A 19,427-nucleotide genomic window follows, 5' to 3' on the forward strand; every position below is an offset into this window, starting at 1 on the left:
ATTGAAAAATGGGCCCAGGAAAATGGACTGGCCGTCGTTAAAGGGTCGCGTCGCGTCGCGCCGCGCGCCGTCTGGTCAATTCATCAATAAACACAAACACTTCACTAAATGATAGTCTCTGCTTTCGGTTATGATAAACGATCACAACAACAGACAGCTCTCATTATAGGGCATGAGTTCATTATCAGAGCCGTTCTATCCTAGTCGTCATTATAGAACAGCCTGCGGCAATAGAGTAAACATCGTGTATGACCGCGGTCAAATTAGCCGCCGGTCTAAAACTGGTCATAAACCGCGTGTGGACGCATCACGAAGATGATACGTCATTAGTCAAAATTTTGTGACACAGCGAGTTTAATGAGTATCAGAGGCGTGACGTCGGCCGCTGAGCCGTCAGTCCCAGTCCTCGCTAAACATCTGTGCTCTCTCAAAAATCCCGTTCGATCAGAGAGGTCTCTAGGTTTGAGTCAGAATATCTCTTTTTCTAAGTCCAGCTGGAAAATAATTATCTCGACAACCAAATCAGAGATGACATCCGTTCACATCAATTTCTCAATGTTCGGCCAATTTATCTCCTTAGAATTTATCCTCGCGGCAATTTTCGCGAAGCGGGCTTTTCTAAGATTGCTGGTCCAAGTCTTTTGAATGCAATTCCTGAGTCAAGTTAAATCTTGTCTCACATTCGAATCTTTTAAATCAAATCTTAACATATCTTTCAAACGCACCTTTCCCATGATCTCATTATTATTGAATTGTGCCCGTTTTTACTGTTCGCTGTTGCGGGCGGGCTCGAGTCTTCGTCGCCAAGCGCCGACTGATATAGATTATGCTTTCAAAAATAGATTTGTCGTAATAATTTAGTAGAAACAAACTGAGAGATAGTCTGACGATAAGTTTATCATTTATAAAAATTCTTTAAGAATGAATCACATCTATAATAAGCCGGAGATGGGCGGGAGGCGACCAGATCAGGGAGGCGGGGACGACTCCGAGTGGTCTACTAGGACTAAAGACTGCGCTCCGGACAGAAAATAAGGAGCTCGCGGTGCAAGCCGCGGTAGACTGTCAGACCGCTCCGAGTTTACAATCTCTGCAGATTGCACTGTATTACCGCGGCGAGTTTTATCTCGCTCTCAGTCAGTATCTGTTGAGCGCGCGCTATGAGCGCAGCAGGTACAGGGTATCTAACTCACGTGCCGCAGTAGTAGGATTCAATTAAAATTAAAATTGATTGAACGAAGATGACAGAAGTGAAAACACTGATGAAATGCGTCGATTTCGCGGCTAAAAAACACAAATTTCAAAAACGCAAAGATCCAGAGAGGACACCGTATATAAATCATCCTATCGGTGTGTATCGCTTCACCCCCGGGGCCGGGCGGGGGTTAGTTAGTTACCTAATCGTTGGTGGTAAGCTTTTATAATCGGATGGGCTTATACCAAGGGCTTATATGTGGTTTGTGAAAATATCCGATCGTGAAACTAAACCACAGACAGGTTACTGACTAGGCCGACCCTAGCCCGCGGGGCTGCTCTTTTTTAGGATCTAACCTCTTTCGCTCTTCAAAGACAAAATGTCAATCTATTTCTAGGCGTTGCTAATATTTTGACAGAGGAAGCTAAAATCGATGACATTGTTATAATACAGGTTAGTTCTAATACGAGGGGTAAACAATATGAAAAAGGTTTCGCTGGGGCCCCGAGAGAGGCTGCGGGGCACCCCCGCGGGCATGCTCTAGGTAGTGGGAAACCCGGACCACTGCTCCAACGAGGGTTGAGAGATATATATTTAGTCTCCTGCTCATTTTAGGCTGCTTTATTACACGATACTGTCGAAGATACAGAGACAACATTTGAAGAACTTGAAGCAACATTTGGCAAAGAAGTGACAGGTTAGTACCACCTTAGTTAGTTACCTAATCGTTGGTAGTAAGCTTTTTATAATCGGATGAGCTTATACCAAGGGCTTATATGTGGTTTGTGAAAATATCCAATCGTGAAACTAAACCACAGACAGGTTACTGACTAATGTCTATTTCAACCTGACTTGAGAGTATTCCTGTTGGCCTAGCTCAGTCAGTTTTGGTAGTACATACCTGATAGAAGTCTTATCAGGACCAGAAAGGACAGGCAGTCGACCTAAAATATCGTTTTTTAATCCACTTTTAACTGTATTGAAGGATATCCAAAAAGTCTTCATTGAATGGGGTTCCTGAGAGAAAAGAGACTCCATGATTTGAAAGTTTAACAATATGTCTCCATGCCTACCAACTGAAGTTTGGTACGAAGGCATGGAAACATATTGTTAAACTTTCAAATCATGGAGTCACATCTCTTCATTTAACCCCTTTCAGTGAAGACTTTTTGGATATCCTTCAATACAGTTTAAAATGGATTAAAAAATGATGATTTAGGTCGACTGCCCGTCCTTTCTGGCCCTATTAAGACCTTTATCAGGTATGTATTACCAAAACTGAGTGAGCTAGGCCACCTGGAATGCTCTCAAGTTAAGTTGAAATAGACATTAGTGTGACCAGTCACAATGATTTAGGTCGACTGCCAGTGCTTTCTGGTCCTATTTAGACTTCTATCAGGTATGTACTACTAAAACTGACCGAGCTAGGCCTGAGAGAGGAGGGGGGCGTCCAGAGAGGGCGTCCCCAGGGAGAGAGAGGGCGTCCAGAGAGGGGGTTTCCAGGGAGAGAGGGGGCATCCAGGGAGAGAGGGGGGCATCCATGGAGAGAGAGGGGCATCCAGGGAGAGGACAGAAGGAGGATGTATATTTTAGGGGTGTATAAGATGTTGATATTTAATGATGTATGAATTTATTTCAGATATTGTTCGTGAAGTAACTGATGATAAAAGTTTACCTTCTGTTCAACGAAAACAGTTACAAATAGAACACGCGGTGAACGCGAGTCGAGCGGCTAAACTCGTTAAACTCGCTGATAAACTCTATAATCTACGAGATTTAAACCGGGTTTCCCCGAGAGGATGGACGCCTCAACGGATTCACGATTACTTTGTGTGGGCGTCGAAGGTGGTCAACGGTTGCCGTGGAACTAACTCTTATTTAGAAACATCACTCGATCAATTATTTAAACAGAGACAAATTATACTGTAAACTTGATAAATTACAGTGTAAACTTGATAAATTACACTGTATAATCTCAATGAATTATACTGGGTTACTGTGCAATAATCAGAATGAAATTACAATTTTTCTTTTAATTGTTAATCTGTTTTTTCCTGGTGGCAGGATCGGCTGTTTGTAAACTCCCTCAATCTAGTGAACTAACCCTCTCCACTTGACACAGTGAACTATCTGTGTAAAGTACCAGGGCCTATTGCAGTCAGGACTTAGATTCTAAAACCAATCAAACATCTAGACAACAAGGAGAGGAATCCCAAAAGTCTGGCAAAATATGGAGTCAGTCGTATGAGTTATGACAAATAAAAAGAAAAACTGTTGAAAAACAAGCCAGGAACAGAAACAAAGTCTTTATCAAATCCTGAATCCAAAAACACAATAAAACAGTTTGTATATTTTTATATATGGTATTTATTTATACACAAGCAATGATTATCACTGAAGTCCAATCCGGTTTCATCCGGTCTGGACCGGTTTCATCCGGTCTGGACCGGTTTCATCCGGTCTGTCACGTGTGAAATATCGATCTGTTTATAATACAAGGAGAAAATACAAATAAAGTGTCGAATACCACGAGTGAAACGGACAATAATGGCCGCCTCCACTGTCATCACCCTATGACATCATCAAATACTTTAAAATAGCGATTACACATCGTTAACAAATAACTTATAAAACAAAAGCTTCTTAAAGATCACCGATAGTGATGTCATAAGAGGATCTAGTGCGAGCGGCCATTTTGTTTCCCGAAAACGAACATTACTTTATCTTAGTTAAAAACATCGAGAGTCTGAACGCACACTTTTATTGATCAATATTATTAATTAATTAATTAATAATTATCTACAAAAATTGTCTCATCATCATAATTATAATCATCATCGTAAAACCTTGTTTTTATAAATATTAATATTAATATCTATAAATCCTGATTTTTATTACGTTGAAAATTAATATTTTCAAACATTATAAAATCAATAAACAGAATTCGTAGGTTTGCATTTTTTTTAAATTCGGAAAACTGTCAGAAATTGTTAGAAAATTGTTATATTTTTTCGGGATATTTTACTTTTCTTAGAAGAGTCACATTTTTAGGCAGTTTATCGTACACAGGGAAAGGAGGTAGGGGGCGCTGGGAGTAAATAATGAGTCGAGTTCACAATTTGTGGTTTATCTTTAAACCTGCATAAATTACTGGTTGTAAGAAAATAAATCTATAGCATAGAAACAAGAGTCCCGAGTGACCCCCTCAGAGAGGAGATCCCGTCGTTACAGAGAGGAGATCCCCTGCTAACAAAGAGGAGATTCCCCTCCTTACAGATAGGAGACCCCCTCCTTACAGATAGGAGACCCCCTGCTAACAGATAGGAGATCCCCTCCTTACAGATAGGAGACCCCCTTACAGAGAGGAGACCCCTCCTTACAGAGATCCCCACCTTACAGATAGGAGACCCCCTGCTAACAGAGAGGAGATCCCCCATCTTACAGAGGAGACCCCCTGCTAACAGAGTGTTACAATCACTGGTATCCAAGTTTAGCAAGGCCTGACGTCGCTAACTCATGACAATCTTCTCATTTTCAATCGTCGAATAATTCAGTTAAATTATGATTAACTTTTTCATTGTCAATGACTCGAATAATTCAATAAGAATCCCGAACCCGGGGGTTTATATCGATCTCAGGACCTGTGTCTCATGTAAATAATTCAATAAGAATCCCGAACCCGGGGGTTTATATCGATCTCAGGACCTGTGTCTCATGTAAATAATTCAATAAGAATCCCGAACCCGGGGGTTTATATCGATCTCAGGACCTGTGTCTCATGTAAATAATTATGAGTTTGACCTAACACCACAAATATTCTTCCCAAAAATCCAAATCTTATTCATATTTAAAAACGAAACGATGTTTTTCAACTGCTCAGCAGACGTGAGGTCACTCGCGATCAGTGGAATATTTTAATCAGGTTTTCAGAAACCCAGTTCAAAACCAGCGAAACAATTCCACATCAAAAATAAAATGTTTTTTTTTTTTGTTGAAAATTCAGTCGCTTTTTTCTATAAATTATATCGATTTCGAATTCATTGAAAGTTTTTTACGCAAGTTTCCCGACTAGAAACGCCCCTCGCGCGCGAGCGGGGAATCCCCGGGAAATCCCTCGCGAGTGCGCGTAGAATCACCCGGGGAATCCCCATACATGTGCGGGGGAATCCCCAGGAACCCCGGCACGTGAGGAGGAACTCCGCGATCAATCGCTGTCGCTACCGCAACTGTTTCCGTCTAAAAGCTGCGCAAATTTGTTTGAAACACTGAAATCCTAAAAAAAAAAAGATAATGATTTGTTATGAATTTAAATGTTGATCTCAATTTCCACATTTTCATTTCATTAATTTTCACCTTTGCTTTAGTTCCCTCATATTTAGGCATTTCATCTATAGATTTAGGCAGAGGTCTTTCCTTCCTACAACAACACATATCATTCAATTAGTCCAACGACATCGAATAATTTGAAAAACTCATTACTAAACGAACCTTTGTTTTGGAGGTGGTGCGGTATTATTACTGGCCGATCCACCGCGGGCCCACGCCCCGCGCCCACGAGGTGCCCGACCACCATCTCTATGATACTCACGAGTATCGTTATCAGAATCTGTATGAAATAAAGACTTTTTAGAGTCGATAAACTAGTGAGTTATTGACTATACAGAAGACTCTCGGGAGTCAATCTTACCTCGTTTATTCCACGCTGATTTATTTCTGTTATCAAGGTCACGTGATTTCGACCCCCAAGCGTTGTCGCGTTCACCGCGAGTCCACGCATTCTGTTGCCCTGTTTTAGTGTTTTCCGCAGTCCCCGCCGACGGCTGAAACATTTTGAAATCGAATTCCTAAAACATTATCTCAACAATAGAAATCGTTTTAAATCGAAATTCAAATTTTACCGGTGTTTCTGATTTTGATTGTTGCGGCGTGTGTTGAGGTGGCGCCGCCTGTTGGGAATTGGGTGAAACGGTCTGCTGCTGGGAACTAGGCGACACTGTTTTACGTTTGGTCCATGGATTCTCAGCAGGTGGCGGTGCTGGTACCAGAACGGTCTCTTCTTTCCGCGACGGAGCTTGTCGCGCCGATGATTTATTCGAGTCTTCTGATTGGTGGACACCGTCGACGTCCGAATGATTTGAATTTTCGCTGTCTTTCCGTCGACCAACTGTCAATACACAATACAATACACAATACATTTACAATACACTTTGTCAATACAATTATGAAAATCATGGAATAAGTTTGTTCGAATTTCTAAAACAAAATATAAATAATATTGAAGTAAGTGTGAATATAGTGAAGAAAAAATAATAATAGTTCAACAGTCAGTTTACACTCGGTCTAGACTCTAGTCTAGATTTAAACCAGGTTTAGATAAGTTAATATCTGAACTAGAACCGGACTTAAGATTCTCAGTGTTCTCCTACGCTGGTATTTTAACGGGGCTGTTGTACAGTGTCGTAGCAAGGCTTTCAATCTCCCCAAAATACAGAAAATCAGCGCAATTTTGGTGTAGTCTTCTATCTCTGGTAGGGGCAGAAGATATTTTATAAGGAGTGGTTGATTTTCAGAGGGGTCGTGGTGGTGGCCGCCTCTACAGCCGAGAACACTGATTGTGAGTGTGATTGATCTGGTTTTTTAGCAGCAGCAGCAGCAGCAGCAGCAGCAGCAGCCGCAGCCGCAGCAGTAACAGGTGACTAGACACAATTAGCAACTAAAAATATGAACATTAAAAGTTGCTTTAGAGTGACCGATACCTGGACGCAATACGCCCTTCCCATAACCCATCTGTCTACCTCCTCGGTCCGACACAGGAGAATTATCACGGTTACCACGACGACGTTCTTCATGGCGACGAATTTCCTCCTGATAGTCCTCGTCCAAACGGATATCTCGAGATGAAAAACTGAAAAATATCGAAATATATAAACAACAACAGCAGCAGCAGCAGCAGCAGCAGCAGCAGCAGCAGCAGCAGCAGCAGCAGCAGCAGCAACAGCAACAACACGAGTAACAGCATAAAACACAGACATAAACTGTTCGATTATAAGAACATCATCGAACCATTTCAACACATACTCAACATAGACTTATTTTTTAAGAAAAGAACACAGTTATGACCAGTACAAAAGGGGTCCAGATTAATCTTAAGTTGATAGATTGGCAGTTATAGAACTAAGTAATAAACCACAACTGTGCAAGTGACCCAGTATTTCCTCACAGACCCCCCTCAATGATGGGGTGGGGGAGCGGGATGTCCCCTCAGATGGGTGAGTGGAAGGGGTGTTGGTCCCCCTCACTGTAGTCACAGATGGGTGAGGGGAGGGAGGATGTCACTGATGGGTGAGGGGAGGGGGATGTCACTGATGGGTGAGGGGGAGGAGGGGAGGAGGGGGTGAGGGGAGGAGGGGAGGAGGGTGTTCACATACCGTGGTTTTTCTCGTTCACTATTATCATTAGATGTCGATGATGAATCATTCTCTTTATTCTCTCCAGCTCCAGCTCCAGCTCCAGCTCCAACTCCAGCTCCAGCTCCAGCTCCAGGTCCAGTCTGTAAACGCATTCTCTCCAGTCTCTCCTCTATCTCTCTCTCTCGTGCCGCTGTATCAACCGGTCGCGCCGATCCAAATATCGAATCCGACGATTTCTTCGGTTCCGTCTGCTGAGGGGGCGCCACCGCCGGTGATTCTAGTTTTTTCTCGATCTCTCTCTCTCGTGAGGCGGTATCGATCGGTCGCGCCGACCCGAATATAGACGACGACGCCGTACGATTCTCTTCAGAGGGGGCGCCACCGTCGTCCGTCTGCTTGGAACGAGGAGCGAGGTTCAGTCTCGGACGTTCTTTCGGTCCCTCACCTCCTCCTTCTATAGAAAACAATTGAAACATCAATTACTGAAATCATCCTCGCGAGTTTTATCACATAATTTCACTCAGAAACCAACAACAAATACATGACCTCGATTTGAGGAGTATCTGTCGTCACGGTTACCACCACTTCCTCCGTACCGGTCGTCACGGCTAAAAAATATAAAATACATTAAATACATCACGAGATGATTCCGAGAACTTTATTTTCAAATACAAGAAACCACAAAATCTGTGTGACTATGAAAGTCATATCAGATTCTTCATAAATTTAAGCTCATCAGTGTTTATCCTTTCAGTGAGTCTACATCAAAGTGCGGCGTATCAATCAGTGATACTTTGTTGTCGCATCATGGTGTATTGATGTAATTAGTTTTTATCTCTATTGAAAGATGGCAGTACATATCAAACAGTGGAATTATTACGTACACCGCACTGGATACGCCGCGCCGCGGTGTAGACACACTGGATACGCCGCACCGCGGTGTAGATACACTGGATATGCCGCACCGCGGTGTAGACACACTGGATACGCCGCATCGCGGTGTAGATACACTGGATACGCCGTACCGCGGTGTAGATACACTGGATACGGCGCGCCGCGGTGTAGATACACTGGATACGCTGCACCGCGGTGTAGATGCACTGGATACGCTGCACCGCGGTGTAGATATACTGGATACGCCACACCGCGGTGTAGATACACTGGATACGCTGCACCGCGGTGTAGATACACCGGATACGCTGCACCGCGGTGTAGATGCACTGGATACGCTGCACCGCGGTGTAGACACACTGGATACGTTGCACCGCGGTGTAGATACACTGGATACGCTGCACCGCGGTGTAGATACACTGGATACGCTGCACCGCGGTGTAGACACACTGGATACGCTGCACCGCGGTGTAGATACACTGGATACGCCGCACCGCGGTGTAGATATACTGGATACGTCGCACCGCGGTGTAGATACACTGGATACGCTGCACCGCGGTGTAGATGCACTTTAGGTGTTATGCCAGTTATACAACACAGTGCAGTGTTCTAAATTTCAATTTATCTCCAGGCCCAGGTTTCACGAAAAAAATTTAACTGAAATATTTGGTGTAATTGCTATTGGTTACTTCATATTTTCAACGAGGACAACAATTCAAACTTAACCGTTTTGGGCTTAAACCTGTTTCGTGAAATTGGACCCAGCACTTTTGGTGAAGGTTAATCAAGTTTTCTGAGTTACACTTAAATGAGCTTCACTGTAAAATTCACTTTGAGATTATCAAATAATTAAAACATGCAACATGCAAATAATAACACATCTAAACCTGGTTCCTTATTTCAAATCCTAAATCGAATCATTTTGTAAAACTGACTCAATTTGAACCGGGTTTAATTCAATATTTTAGAGAAAACATGAAAAAAAGCATGAAAATCAAAATAATGACAAATAAAAGTAGGATCAAAAATAAGACATCTATTCCATTATAGAGTGAAACCATGGATACGACACGCCCGTCGTCCCGGGTTTTACTGTATAACACAACACCCTCTACTGGCTCTAAGAGGTACTAATCAAGCAGAATCACAGTTCGTGAGAATTAAGCGAATTACAGAATACTCTATGAAATAAGCAGCTGTAGTTTGAGTGATGTGAGCCGTTTACAGATAGAGTCATTGTTAACTAGAAAACACTCTGGTCAATTCCGTTCATCGCAACAATAGATGGCACCACTAGTCATCGCAAATATACTCAACCCTAGTGACTCCTAGCGGAATGTAGATTGCCACAGTAAGCTTTTCAATTTCTATACAACTACAACTAGTGACACCTAGTGAGACACCGGCGCACCAGTGTCTCCATCTAGTTCATGTATGACTGAGTTGACACTAGTGCCACCTAGTGACATTAGAGAGCGATATATTGAAAGTGACCTCTGGTGTTTTTAAGCAGGAACGAAGAATCTTATCGAAACCCTACCTGTACCTATCATTATACCGGTCTCTATACCTGTCTCCACGGAAACCACCTCCAAAACCACGACCTACAATTACAACAATACAAGCCGTTAAAATCATCTACTAATTCAAATAACAAACAGCGAAATAAACCAAATATCACTTTAAAGTCTGATCAAAAACCTACCATCTCTTCTGTCTCTACCATAACCACCATCGCGATCACCGCCATACCCACGGCTACCACCATACCCGCGATCACGATCACCGCCATATCCGCGATCACGATCACCGCCATATCCGCGATCACGATCACCGCCATATCCGCGATCCCGATCACCACCATATCCGCGATCACGATCACCTCCGTACCCGCGATCCCGATCACCGCCATATCCGCGATCACGATCACCGCCATAACCGCGATCACGATCGCCGCCATATCCGCGATCACGATCACCGCCATATCCGCGATCACGGCCTCCAAAACCACCGCGATCATCATCCCTACCTCGACTCGAAAAGCGATCATCATTTCGCGAATCATCTAGAATTTCAAACAAAATCAAATAATAAATTTCCTCGACAGAATCGAGCCCTGGCAAGTGAGTTATGCATACCGGTCATAGGTCGACTCCTCCAATCACTGGCCTCGTCAGAGCGATCAGTTTCACCTCGTCCTCCGCCTCCAAAACCACCTCCTCCAGACTCTACAAATAATCATACACCTTCATTCATTACTGTGGCAAGTATGCATTGTTATCGGTGGCGCTCTCTCTAGCTGGATAAACCGGCGCACTCTATAGGGAGATAAAACTACAAACCTTGATTACTGGCTAAATCAACTCGAATTTTACGATTCAACAACATCTGAAAAATTAACAATAAATTCATTCAATACAATCATTTTTATCTTTTCTCTAAAATCAATGATTGTCCAGAAAATGATTCTTACCTCATCGTTGAGATCGATAGCTGCTATTAGAGATTGTCGATCAGCAAATTCCGCGTAACCAAAACCCTTTCTGCGTCCGCCATCAGCTGGTAACCGTACCGACAATACCTACAAATACAACCATACCGTTACACTGAATTACAACTGTCATGGCAGGTTCCTTGCGTCATCAGCAAGACACCAAAAATTCAAATTCTCTGATTAAATTATAAGATATCCTCAGTGAGGGCTGTTTCTTATCAAGAAGTTCCTTGTGCCACTCGTCACCAGCAAGAACAACAAGACACCAAAAATACAAAATTCTCATACAAAATAAAGCAGAAATTCCTTGATTTAAAACTCACCTCAAATTTGCTGAAGAATTTATGAATGCTTTCCTCGTCGACATCGTACGGTAGGTTGCCTAGAAACGCTGTGAATGGCGGCTTCGTGGGTACTTTAGCCATATCTACGGTTGGCCCGAGGGCTGACTTGGGAGCCGAGGGTAACAGTGCCCGGTTTACAGTCGGGCGACTGATACCGTAATCCATATCCATCGATTCTATAAATAATATCGGTACCGGTATACACCACTAGATGGCGTAAATTATAGCACAGGTAAAATCAGTTCATTTTCAAATTTCAAATCTTGTTATTTTAAAGAGTTTTCATTGATTATCACGAGAAGGTTGATTGAGAAACTACTAGTGACACCTGGTAGATGTATATCGTACTAGCGCCCCCTGTCCGGTAGATGTATATCGTACTAGCGCCCCCTGTCCGGTAGATGTATATCGTACTAGCGCCCCCTGTCTGGTAGATGTATATCGCACTAGCGCCCCCTGTCTGGTAGATGTATATCGTACTAGCGCCCCCTGTCTGGTAGATGTATATCGCACTAGCGCCCCCTGTCTGGTAGATGTATATCGCACTAGCGCCCCCTGTCTGGTAGATGTATATCGCACTAGCGCCCCCTGTCCCGTAGATGTATATCGCACTAGCGCCCCCTGTCCCGTAGATGTATATCGCACTAGCGCCCCCTGTCTGGTAGATGTATATCGTACTAGCGCCCCCTGTCCGGTAGATGTATATCGTACTAGCGCCCCCTGTCCGGTAGATGTATATCGTACTAGCGCCCCCTGTCTGGTAGATGTATATCGTACTAGCGCCCCCTGTCTGGTAGATGTATATCGTACTAGCGCCCCCTGTCTGGTAGATGTATATCGTACTAGCGCCCCCTGTCTGGTAGATGTATATCGTACTAGCGCCCCCTGTCCGGTAGATGTATATCGTACTAGCGCCCCCTGTCCGGTAGATGTATATCGTAATAGCGCCCCCTGTCCGGTAGATGTATATCGTACTAGCGCCCCCTGTCCCGTAGATGTATATCGTACTAGCGCCCCCTGTCCGGTAGATGTATATCGTACTAGCGCCCCCTGTCCGGTAGATGTATATCGTACTAGCGCCCCCTGTCCGGTAGATGAATATCGTACTAGCGCCCCCTGTCTGGTAGATGTATATCGTACTAGCGCCCCCTGTCTGGTAGATGTATATCGTACTAGCGCCCCCTGTCCGGTAGATGTATATCGTACTAGCGCCCCCTGTCTGGTAGATGTATATCGTACTAGCGCCCCCTGTCCGGTAGATGTATATCGTACTAGCGCCCCCTGTCCGGTAGATGTATATCGTACTAGCGCCCCCTGTCCGGTGGATGTATATCGTACTAGCGCCCCCTGTCCCGTAGATGTATATCGTACTAGCGCCCCCTGTCCGGTAGATGTATATCGTACTAGCGCCCCCCTGTCTGGTAGATGTATATCTTACTAGCGTCCCCTGTCTGGTAGATATATATCGTACTAGCGCCCCCTGTCCGGTAGATGTATATCTTACTAGCGCCCCCTGTCCGGTAGATGTATATCGTACTAGCGCCCCCTGTCTGGTGGATGTATATCGTACTAGCGCCCCCTGTCCGGTAGATGTATATCGTACTAGCGCCCCCTGTCTGGTGGATGTATATGGTACTAGCGCCCCCTGTCCGGTAGATGTATATCTTACTAGCGCCCCCTGTCTAGTAGATGTATATGGTACTAGCGCCCCCTGTCCGGTGTATACTAACCTCCACCTATATCCTCATTTTCCATTTCGGTTGCCCAGTCGGTTTTATTCTGTAAAACCAGACTGATTCCCGGAGAATCAGACTCATCTCCGAGAAATTCATTTAAATGAAGCGTCTTTCCTTTAGACTTCTTCTTTTTACCTGCAAAAATAAAACAAGAGAGAATTTATTTATATAAACCACACTTTGTGATTGCAGGATGTTTTTGGTTTTCGGTAGGTAAATTTCCTAGAAGCCTCGCAAACAAGTTGAGCAACAATAATACAAACGTTTTGAATGATATATCAAATTCGACTTTTACATAAAATATTTTTCAAGTAATTTGATGATTGACAAGTTATGAGGGTGAGAGGGAGTGGAAGGGAGTGAGAGGTAAGAGGGAGGGGAGGAGGGGGGTACGAGATGAGTGGCAGCTGATATTGAAACCTGCACTGGCAGGATGTTGACACCTGCCAGTAGCAGGTGTCGTTTTTGGCTTTATTTCAAAGAATGAAATTAATGAAGTTACAAAAACGACTGAGTCTCCATCCTCTCTCTCTCTCTACCAGCAGACCTCAGTCAAATCAGTGAAGGGCCACCCGGGACTGAGTGAGGCCCGTGCATGGTCGTGAATCTCTGGGACAATGTTTGGGCAGGATCCCTCAAGGAGAACTCGATATCCTTAACCCATGGATCTAACTTTCATCGGAATCAAATCGATTCTCACAAATCAATCAAAAAATATCTGGTGTTTCTCGTAAATAACGGCCTCCTCTAATTGGTAAATCAATTACGTAAGCGTAGTTGACACAGACTAATCCCGGTAACATATTCTACGAGTTTTAAGCGTCTGAACACCGTTAACCGGCGCTAAATCGGTTCTAATCCAGAGATTATCGATGCCGATACGCGGATTAACGGTTAATCTCAGCGATTAACTCATTTTACAACTGATTTATTCGAGTTGAAATGTTTTTTGAGTGTTGGATCACGTTTTACTGACCACTAGCCGCCATCTTGAATTCAGAGACCCGGATGACGGGATATCCCAATTTTTAAAGTTCGTTCAATAGCAAATTAGTTTCCAAATTGATCTCAATGTTCGTTTTCTTTTAGTTCTAAAACCATTTCGTAGGATTTGATGTTTTTCAATTTTACCCATATGTGGATCAATAAAATATACATTGAATTGAATTTAATCTCAATCGATTCAATTCAATTTAATAAATTTATCAGTTGACATTTATGTGATTATCTTGTTTATTCATGTTTTTTGCTATTCGGGAAATCTTCATATTTAAAAAGAAAGTTAATTTCTGAAATAAAAATTGATAAAAACCGGATATAGACTTTCTACCGGAATCGGTCCACTATCCGGATTGTACGCTATACCGCGATTAATCTCTTCCGGGTTTCTTACATTTTTTTCAGAAAACTTTCGACAATTCGATTCTAAATCGGCTCAAAGCAATCAAACCGATAAAATGGTGTGTATTTTCTGTTAAAACTTTGTTACTTCTAATTGAAACTATACCTGTTTTGAGCGATGCGTTTTGAGTCGGGGGACAAATTAAAAAGAAAAGTTTGTAATGTCTGCATTTTCCATTTATTAGCTTACTACGGCACGCAAATCCGCCTATGACGTCATTAGATTGTGTGTATTATGTGTTTGTTTGTTTCAGACGACTGAACTGGGTGTAAATGAACATCACAGAAATGTAGTAATAAACTATCTGAGATTTGCTCGGTATCAAAGAGCTCAAAGACTGAAAGCAGTTGATGACAGTTTTAAGAATCTGGAGGAAAGCAGGTATGTTTGAATCCATTGACACTAGGGGGCAGCATCGACAACCTTCATCAGAGCTCTTAGTACATGCAGCGCCCTGAACCGGCCGCGAACCGGCCGCGAACCGGCCGCTCTCAGGACTTGGTGAACGAGATTGCCACAGTACGAAACCCTGCCTCATTAATGTCTATTTCAACCTGACTTGAGAGCATTCCTGTTGGCCTAGCTCGGTCAGTTTTGGTAGTACATACCTGATAAAAGTCTTAATAGGACCAGAATGCATTGGCAGTCGACCTAAATCATCATTTTTTAATCCATTTGAAACTGAATTGAAGGATATCCAAAAAGTATTCACTGAAAGGGGTTCCTGAGAGAAAAGAGACTCCATGATTTGAAAGTTTAACAATATGTTTCCATGCCTACCAACTATAGTTTGGTTTGAAATAGACATTAGACCAAGTGCGTAGGGAGAGAGGGGAGGAAGGGGAGGGGAGGGAGGAAGGGGCTTTAATGTTCAGGAGAAATGAATCAAGAGACAGAAGACTCTTATTTCAAATTTAATCGGAGTTCGTCTAAGGGCTCTCAGAACAACCTGTAAATTTGATAGATTTAGTTGTAAGTTGTAAGTTGTATGTCATATGTTGTAAGTTGTAAGTTGTAAGTTGTATATTGATAGATTGGAAGATGATGAAACGTTCACTAAAGATGAAGTAGTAGAAATCCTCGATGGATTATTAACAGTTGTAAGGAGTGAAGTCGAAGATGAATTAATAAACACATCTCACACAAACGTCCTCATGTTACGACAATTATTCATCGAGGCTGAAAAATGGCATTTAAAACTTTCCGCTGATATATCGGAACTTGAAAACAGGTATTTATCACCGGGGGCGACGACAGACGCTGACCGTATCACGGACTGTGTGAGGTCATTTTTTTGATTTTCTATTGTAGAGAATTGTTGGAGAAAATAGCGGATTTTGAAGAGCAGGAATTCAGCGGAACGAAGAGAGACACCGAGTTTAATTTGGCTTCGATGAAATTGGAGCCATTAAACGAAACCGGACAAACGGCTCTATTACACTTAGTAAGTTACGATCAAAACCACCAGGTGGCGCTCCAATGTTTTACTGATACCTCATCCGGAAGGAGGATTTATGATGATTTCTTTGGGGGTCAAAAATGAACTAAAATCTATTTATTTAAAAAAATCATATAATTTGCAAGAAAGATTAATTCAGATTTTGATATTTTAAGTTGTATATTGTAAATTGTAAAGTGTAAGTTGTATATTGTAAGTTGTAGATTGTAAGTTGTATATTGTAAGTTGTAGATTGTAAGTTGTATATTGAAAGTTGTAAGTTGTTGTATTTCTAGGAGATCAATCGATTGAAAGAAGAGAATCTGAAATTGCGCGATGTTTTACGAGATGTTGAAGAACGCGCTATGAGTTTGACGGGAGACAGAGGGAAACTAGCGGCCGATCTCGAGCGAATCAGAGCAGCCCAAGGCATTATACTTACAGAGGTCAGTCTTCCATAGAATAGTTTAATCCCGGTTTATCCTGGTTTATGCTAATCAACGTGATGTTTATATTTATTTGTAGGACGGAACAACGGATGACATCGCGAAATTACAACAACAAATTGAGAAATATAAACTAGACATAAAACAGGTAAAACAGATCTCGAGACCTGTTTACTGAAGTCACCTGTTTACTGAAGTCACCTGTTTACTGAAGTCTGTTTACTGAAGTCTGTTTACTGAAGTCTGTTTACTGAAGTCTGTTTACTGAAGTCTGTTTACTGAAGTCTGTTTACTGAAGTCTGTTTACTAAAGTCTGTTTACTGAAGTCTGTTTACTAAAGTCTGTTTACTAAAGTCTGTTTACTGAAGTCTGTTTACTAAAGACTGTTTTTTTTCATGTGGAACCTATTTATTGGATAAATCACTTTATCTTTTAAACGCATTCCTCAATTTGATGGTTTTACATGGTTTGAAAAAGTAATTTGAAATGGTCGGCATGGAAACATATCGTTGAAATTGATTGAGTCTCTTTTCTCTGATTCAAATGAGTTTAAAAAGATTTTTTGGAAGTCACTTACAACAGTGTAATAATGGATATAAAAACAATGATTCATCTGTAGTTTCACTAGTCATATCGAGACCAATTTGAATTATGTGTTTAAAGAATTACGAGAAATTTCTCCCAAAAAACTCCTTTAAATTCACCATGTTTTTTTGTTTTTGATTCAGAGCGCAGGTCGTGAAGGTTTGGATCCGTTTGAATCTGAATTAATCAGTTTAAAACATGAATTCCTACGAATTAAACACATGTTGGATATGAAAGAAGAGGTAGGTATCTTTAAACCAATCAAATTCATTGTTTCACTTTTCTAAACCAATCAAATTCATTGTTACACTTTTCTAAACCAATCAAATTCATTGTTAAACTTTTCTAAACCAATCAAATTCATTGTTACACTTTTCTAAACCAATCAAATTCATTGTTACACTTTTCTAATCCAATCAAATTCATTGTTACACTTTTCTAAACCAATCAAATTCATCGTTACACTTTTCTAATCCAATCAAATTCATCGTTACACTTTTCTAAACCAATCAAATTCATTGTTACACCTGTTGTTTTTGTGTAGGAATTAGAGAAGAAAGTCAGTCAAACCGTCCAGTTTAAGAATGTTCAATCAATGCTTCGTAAAAAGAATGAACAGTTGAAAGATCTTAGAAAACGATTAATGAAGTCAGTATTTACACCTCAATGTTGATGCAGGTCTCAGGGTGAAGTTTCACAGTCAAATAAAGTCATTTCGTTTTTTTTATTTATTTTCAGATATGAAAGTTTAGATGATGATTAAAAACCTGAACAATGAAACCTGAATATAACAGACAGATAGAGTTAGATCAGATTTACTGAACCCGGTCCGGACTGACTGAACCGGTCCGGACTGGCTGAGCTTGGTCCGGACTGACTGAACCCTGTCCGGACTGACTGAACCCTGTCCGGACTGGCTGAGCCTGGTCCGGACTGACCAAAATCGGTCGAGACTGACCAAACCCGGTCTGGACTGACTGAGCTTGGTCCGGACTGGCTGAACCCTGTCCGGACTGGCTGAACCCTGTCCGGACTGACTGAGCCTTGTCCCGACTGACTGAACCCTGTTCGGACTGACTGAGCCTGGTCCGGGCTGGCTGAGCGTGGTCCAGACTGACTGAACCCTGTCCGGACTGGCTGAGCTTGGTCCAGACTGACTGAACCCTGTCCGGACTGACTGAACCCTGTCCGGACTGGCTGAGCCTGGTCCGGACTGACCAAAATCGGTCGAGACTGACCAAACCCGGTCTGGACTGACTGAGCTTGGTCCGGACTGGCTGAACCCTGTCCGGACTGACTGAGCCTTGTCCGGACTGACTGAACCCGCTCCGGACTGGCTGAGCCTGGTCCGGACTGACCAAAATCGGTCGAGACTGACCAAACCCGGTCTGGACTGACTGAGCTTGGTCCGGACTGGCTGAACCCTGTCCGGACTGACTGAGCCTTGTCCGGACTGACTGAACCCGCTCCGGACTGGCTGAGCCTGGTCCGGACTGACCAAAATCGGTCGAGACTGACCAAACCCGGTCTGGACTGACTGAGCTTGGTCCGGACTGGCTGAACCCTGTCCGGACTGGCTGAGCCTGGTCCGGACTGACCAAAATCGGTCGAGACTGACCAAACCCGGTCTGGACTGACTGAGCTTGGTCCGGACTGGCTGAACCCTGTCCGGACTGACTGAGCCTTGTCCCGACTGACTGAACCCTGTTCGGACTGACTGAGCCTGGTCCGGGCTGGCTGAGCGTGGTCCAGACTGACTGAACCCTGTCCGGACTGGCTGAGCTTGGTCCAGACTGACTGAACCCTGTCCGGACTGACTGAACCCTGTCCGGACTGGCTGAGCCTGGTCCGGACTGACCAAAATCGGTCGAGACTGACCAAACCCGGTCTGGACTGACTGAGCTTGGTCCGGACTGGCTGAACCCTGTCCGGACTGACTGAGCTTGGTCCAGACTGACTGAACCCGGTCCGGACTGGCTGAGCTTGGTCCAGACTGACTGAACCCGGTCCGGACTGGCTGAGCCTGGTCCGGACTGACCAAAATCGGTCCAGACTGACTGAACCCTGTCCGGACTGACTGAGCTTGGTCCGGACTGGCTGAACCCGGTCCGGACTGACCAAACCCGGTCCGGATCCTCTCACAGTCCAGTTTAAATTCAATAGTTAGTGACAAGATTGATTTTTACCAATAAGTTTTTTTTTACTAATAATGTATTTAATTGTAATTATCTATATATGAATGAACTAACCTAAAAATGATTCCAGAATGAATTGTCTGCCTCCGTAAATCACCCTATGACATCATCAAATTACTAATCTAGTTTCAGTCAAAACTCGAGTAGACAAATTGATGATGTCATAAGGGGATAAATGAAAGGGTTGGCAACTCCGGTCTCGAACCTGGTTAGATTATACCATCATTCAAAAGTTAAGTCCTGCCATATGTCCGACATTTAGGCATACTGTGTTGTATTGTGTGTAGCCGT

At 43.1% G+C, this 19,427-nt stretch overlaps 3 protein-coding genes across 7 annotated transcripts; 2 read left to right on the forward strand and 1 right to left on the reverse strand.

Moving 5' to 3' along the window:
- The first annotated feature begins 1,224 nt into the window (after window positions 1-1,224).
- Window positions 1,225-3,201, forward strand: LOC141914557 (guanosine-3',5'-bis(diphosphate) 3'-pyrophosphohydrolase MESH1-like). The gene is made up of 4 exons (XM_074805783.1): window positions 1,225-1,350; window positions 1,593-1,648; window positions 1,811-1,892; window positions 2,835-3,201. Exons 1-4 carry the CDS (start codon window positions 1,242-1,244, stop codon window positions 3,122-3,124), a joined length of 537 nt encoding a protein of 178 aa, XP_074661884.1. The 5' UTR covers window positions 1,225-1,241; the 3' UTR covers window positions 3,125-3,201.
- Window positions 3,202-3,724: 523 nt separating this feature from the next.
- LOC141914556 (uncharacterized) lies at window positions 3,725-14,063 on the reverse strand. Of its 4 annotated transcripts, none has more exons than XM_074805781.1 (16): window positions 14,047-14,063; window positions 13,065-13,205; window positions 11,314-11,510; window positions 10,970-11,077; window positions 10,839-10,884; window positions 10,635-10,724; window positions 10,202-10,561; window positions 10,067-10,100; window positions 8,152-8,213; window positions 7,624-8,059; window positions 6,952-7,100; window positions 6,094-6,359; window positions 5,883-6,015; window positions 5,684-5,801; window positions 5,549-5,612; window positions 3,725-5,468 (listed from the first exon to the last, which is right to left on the reverse strand). In XM_074805781.1, exons 1-16 carry the CDS (start codon window positions 14,057-14,059, stop codon window positions 5,400-5,402), a joined length of 2,286 nt encoding a protein of 761 aa, XP_074661882.1. In that variant the 5' UTR covers window positions 14,060-14,063; the 3' UTR covers window positions 3,725-5,399. The 4 variants fall into 4 exon arrangements, with proteins under 4 accessions (XP_074661882.1, XP_074661881.1, XP_074661883.1 ...); XM_074805780.1 differs by having other exon boundaries at window positions 10,043-10,100; XM_074805782.1 differs by having other exon boundaries at window positions 6,991-7,100; window positions 10,037-10,100.
- A 346-nt stretch (window positions 14,064-14,409) lies between these two features.
- On the forward strand, window positions 14,410-19,425 carry LOC141914562 (leucine zipper transcription factor-like protein 1). 2 transcript variants are annotated; one of them, XR_012620852.1, is made up of 10 exons: window positions 14,410-14,530; window positions 14,726-14,853; window positions 15,506-15,703; window positions 15,784-15,916; window positions 16,207-16,356; window positions 16,436-16,504; window positions 17,085-17,183; window positions 17,486-17,589; window positions 17,680-17,779; window positions 18,079-19,425. XR_012620852.1 is itself a non-coding variant. In XM_074805793.1 (9 exons), the coding sequence occupies exons 1-9, from the start codon at window positions 14,528-14,530 to the stop codon at window positions 17,702-17,704; spliced, it is 909 nt and encodes a 302-aa protein (XP_074661894.1). In that variant the 5' UTR covers window positions 14,410-14,527; the 3' UTR covers window positions 17,705-19,425. The 2 variants fall into 2 exon arrangements, 1 of the variants encoding a protein (XP_074661894.1); XM_074805793.1 differs by having other exon boundaries at window positions 17,680-19,425.
- The last annotated feature ends 2 nt before the right edge of the window (window positions 19,426-19,427 follow it).

The sequence above is a fragment of the Tubulanus polymorphus genome, unplaced genomic scaffold, assembly GCF_964204645.1.
Source record: "Tubulanus polymorphus unplaced genomic scaffold, tnTubPoly1.2 scaffold_43, whole genome shotgun sequence".
Taxonomy (NCBI): Eukaryota; Metazoa; Nemertea; class Palaeonemertea; order Tubulaniformes; family Tubulanidae; genus Tubulanus; species Tubulanus polymorphus.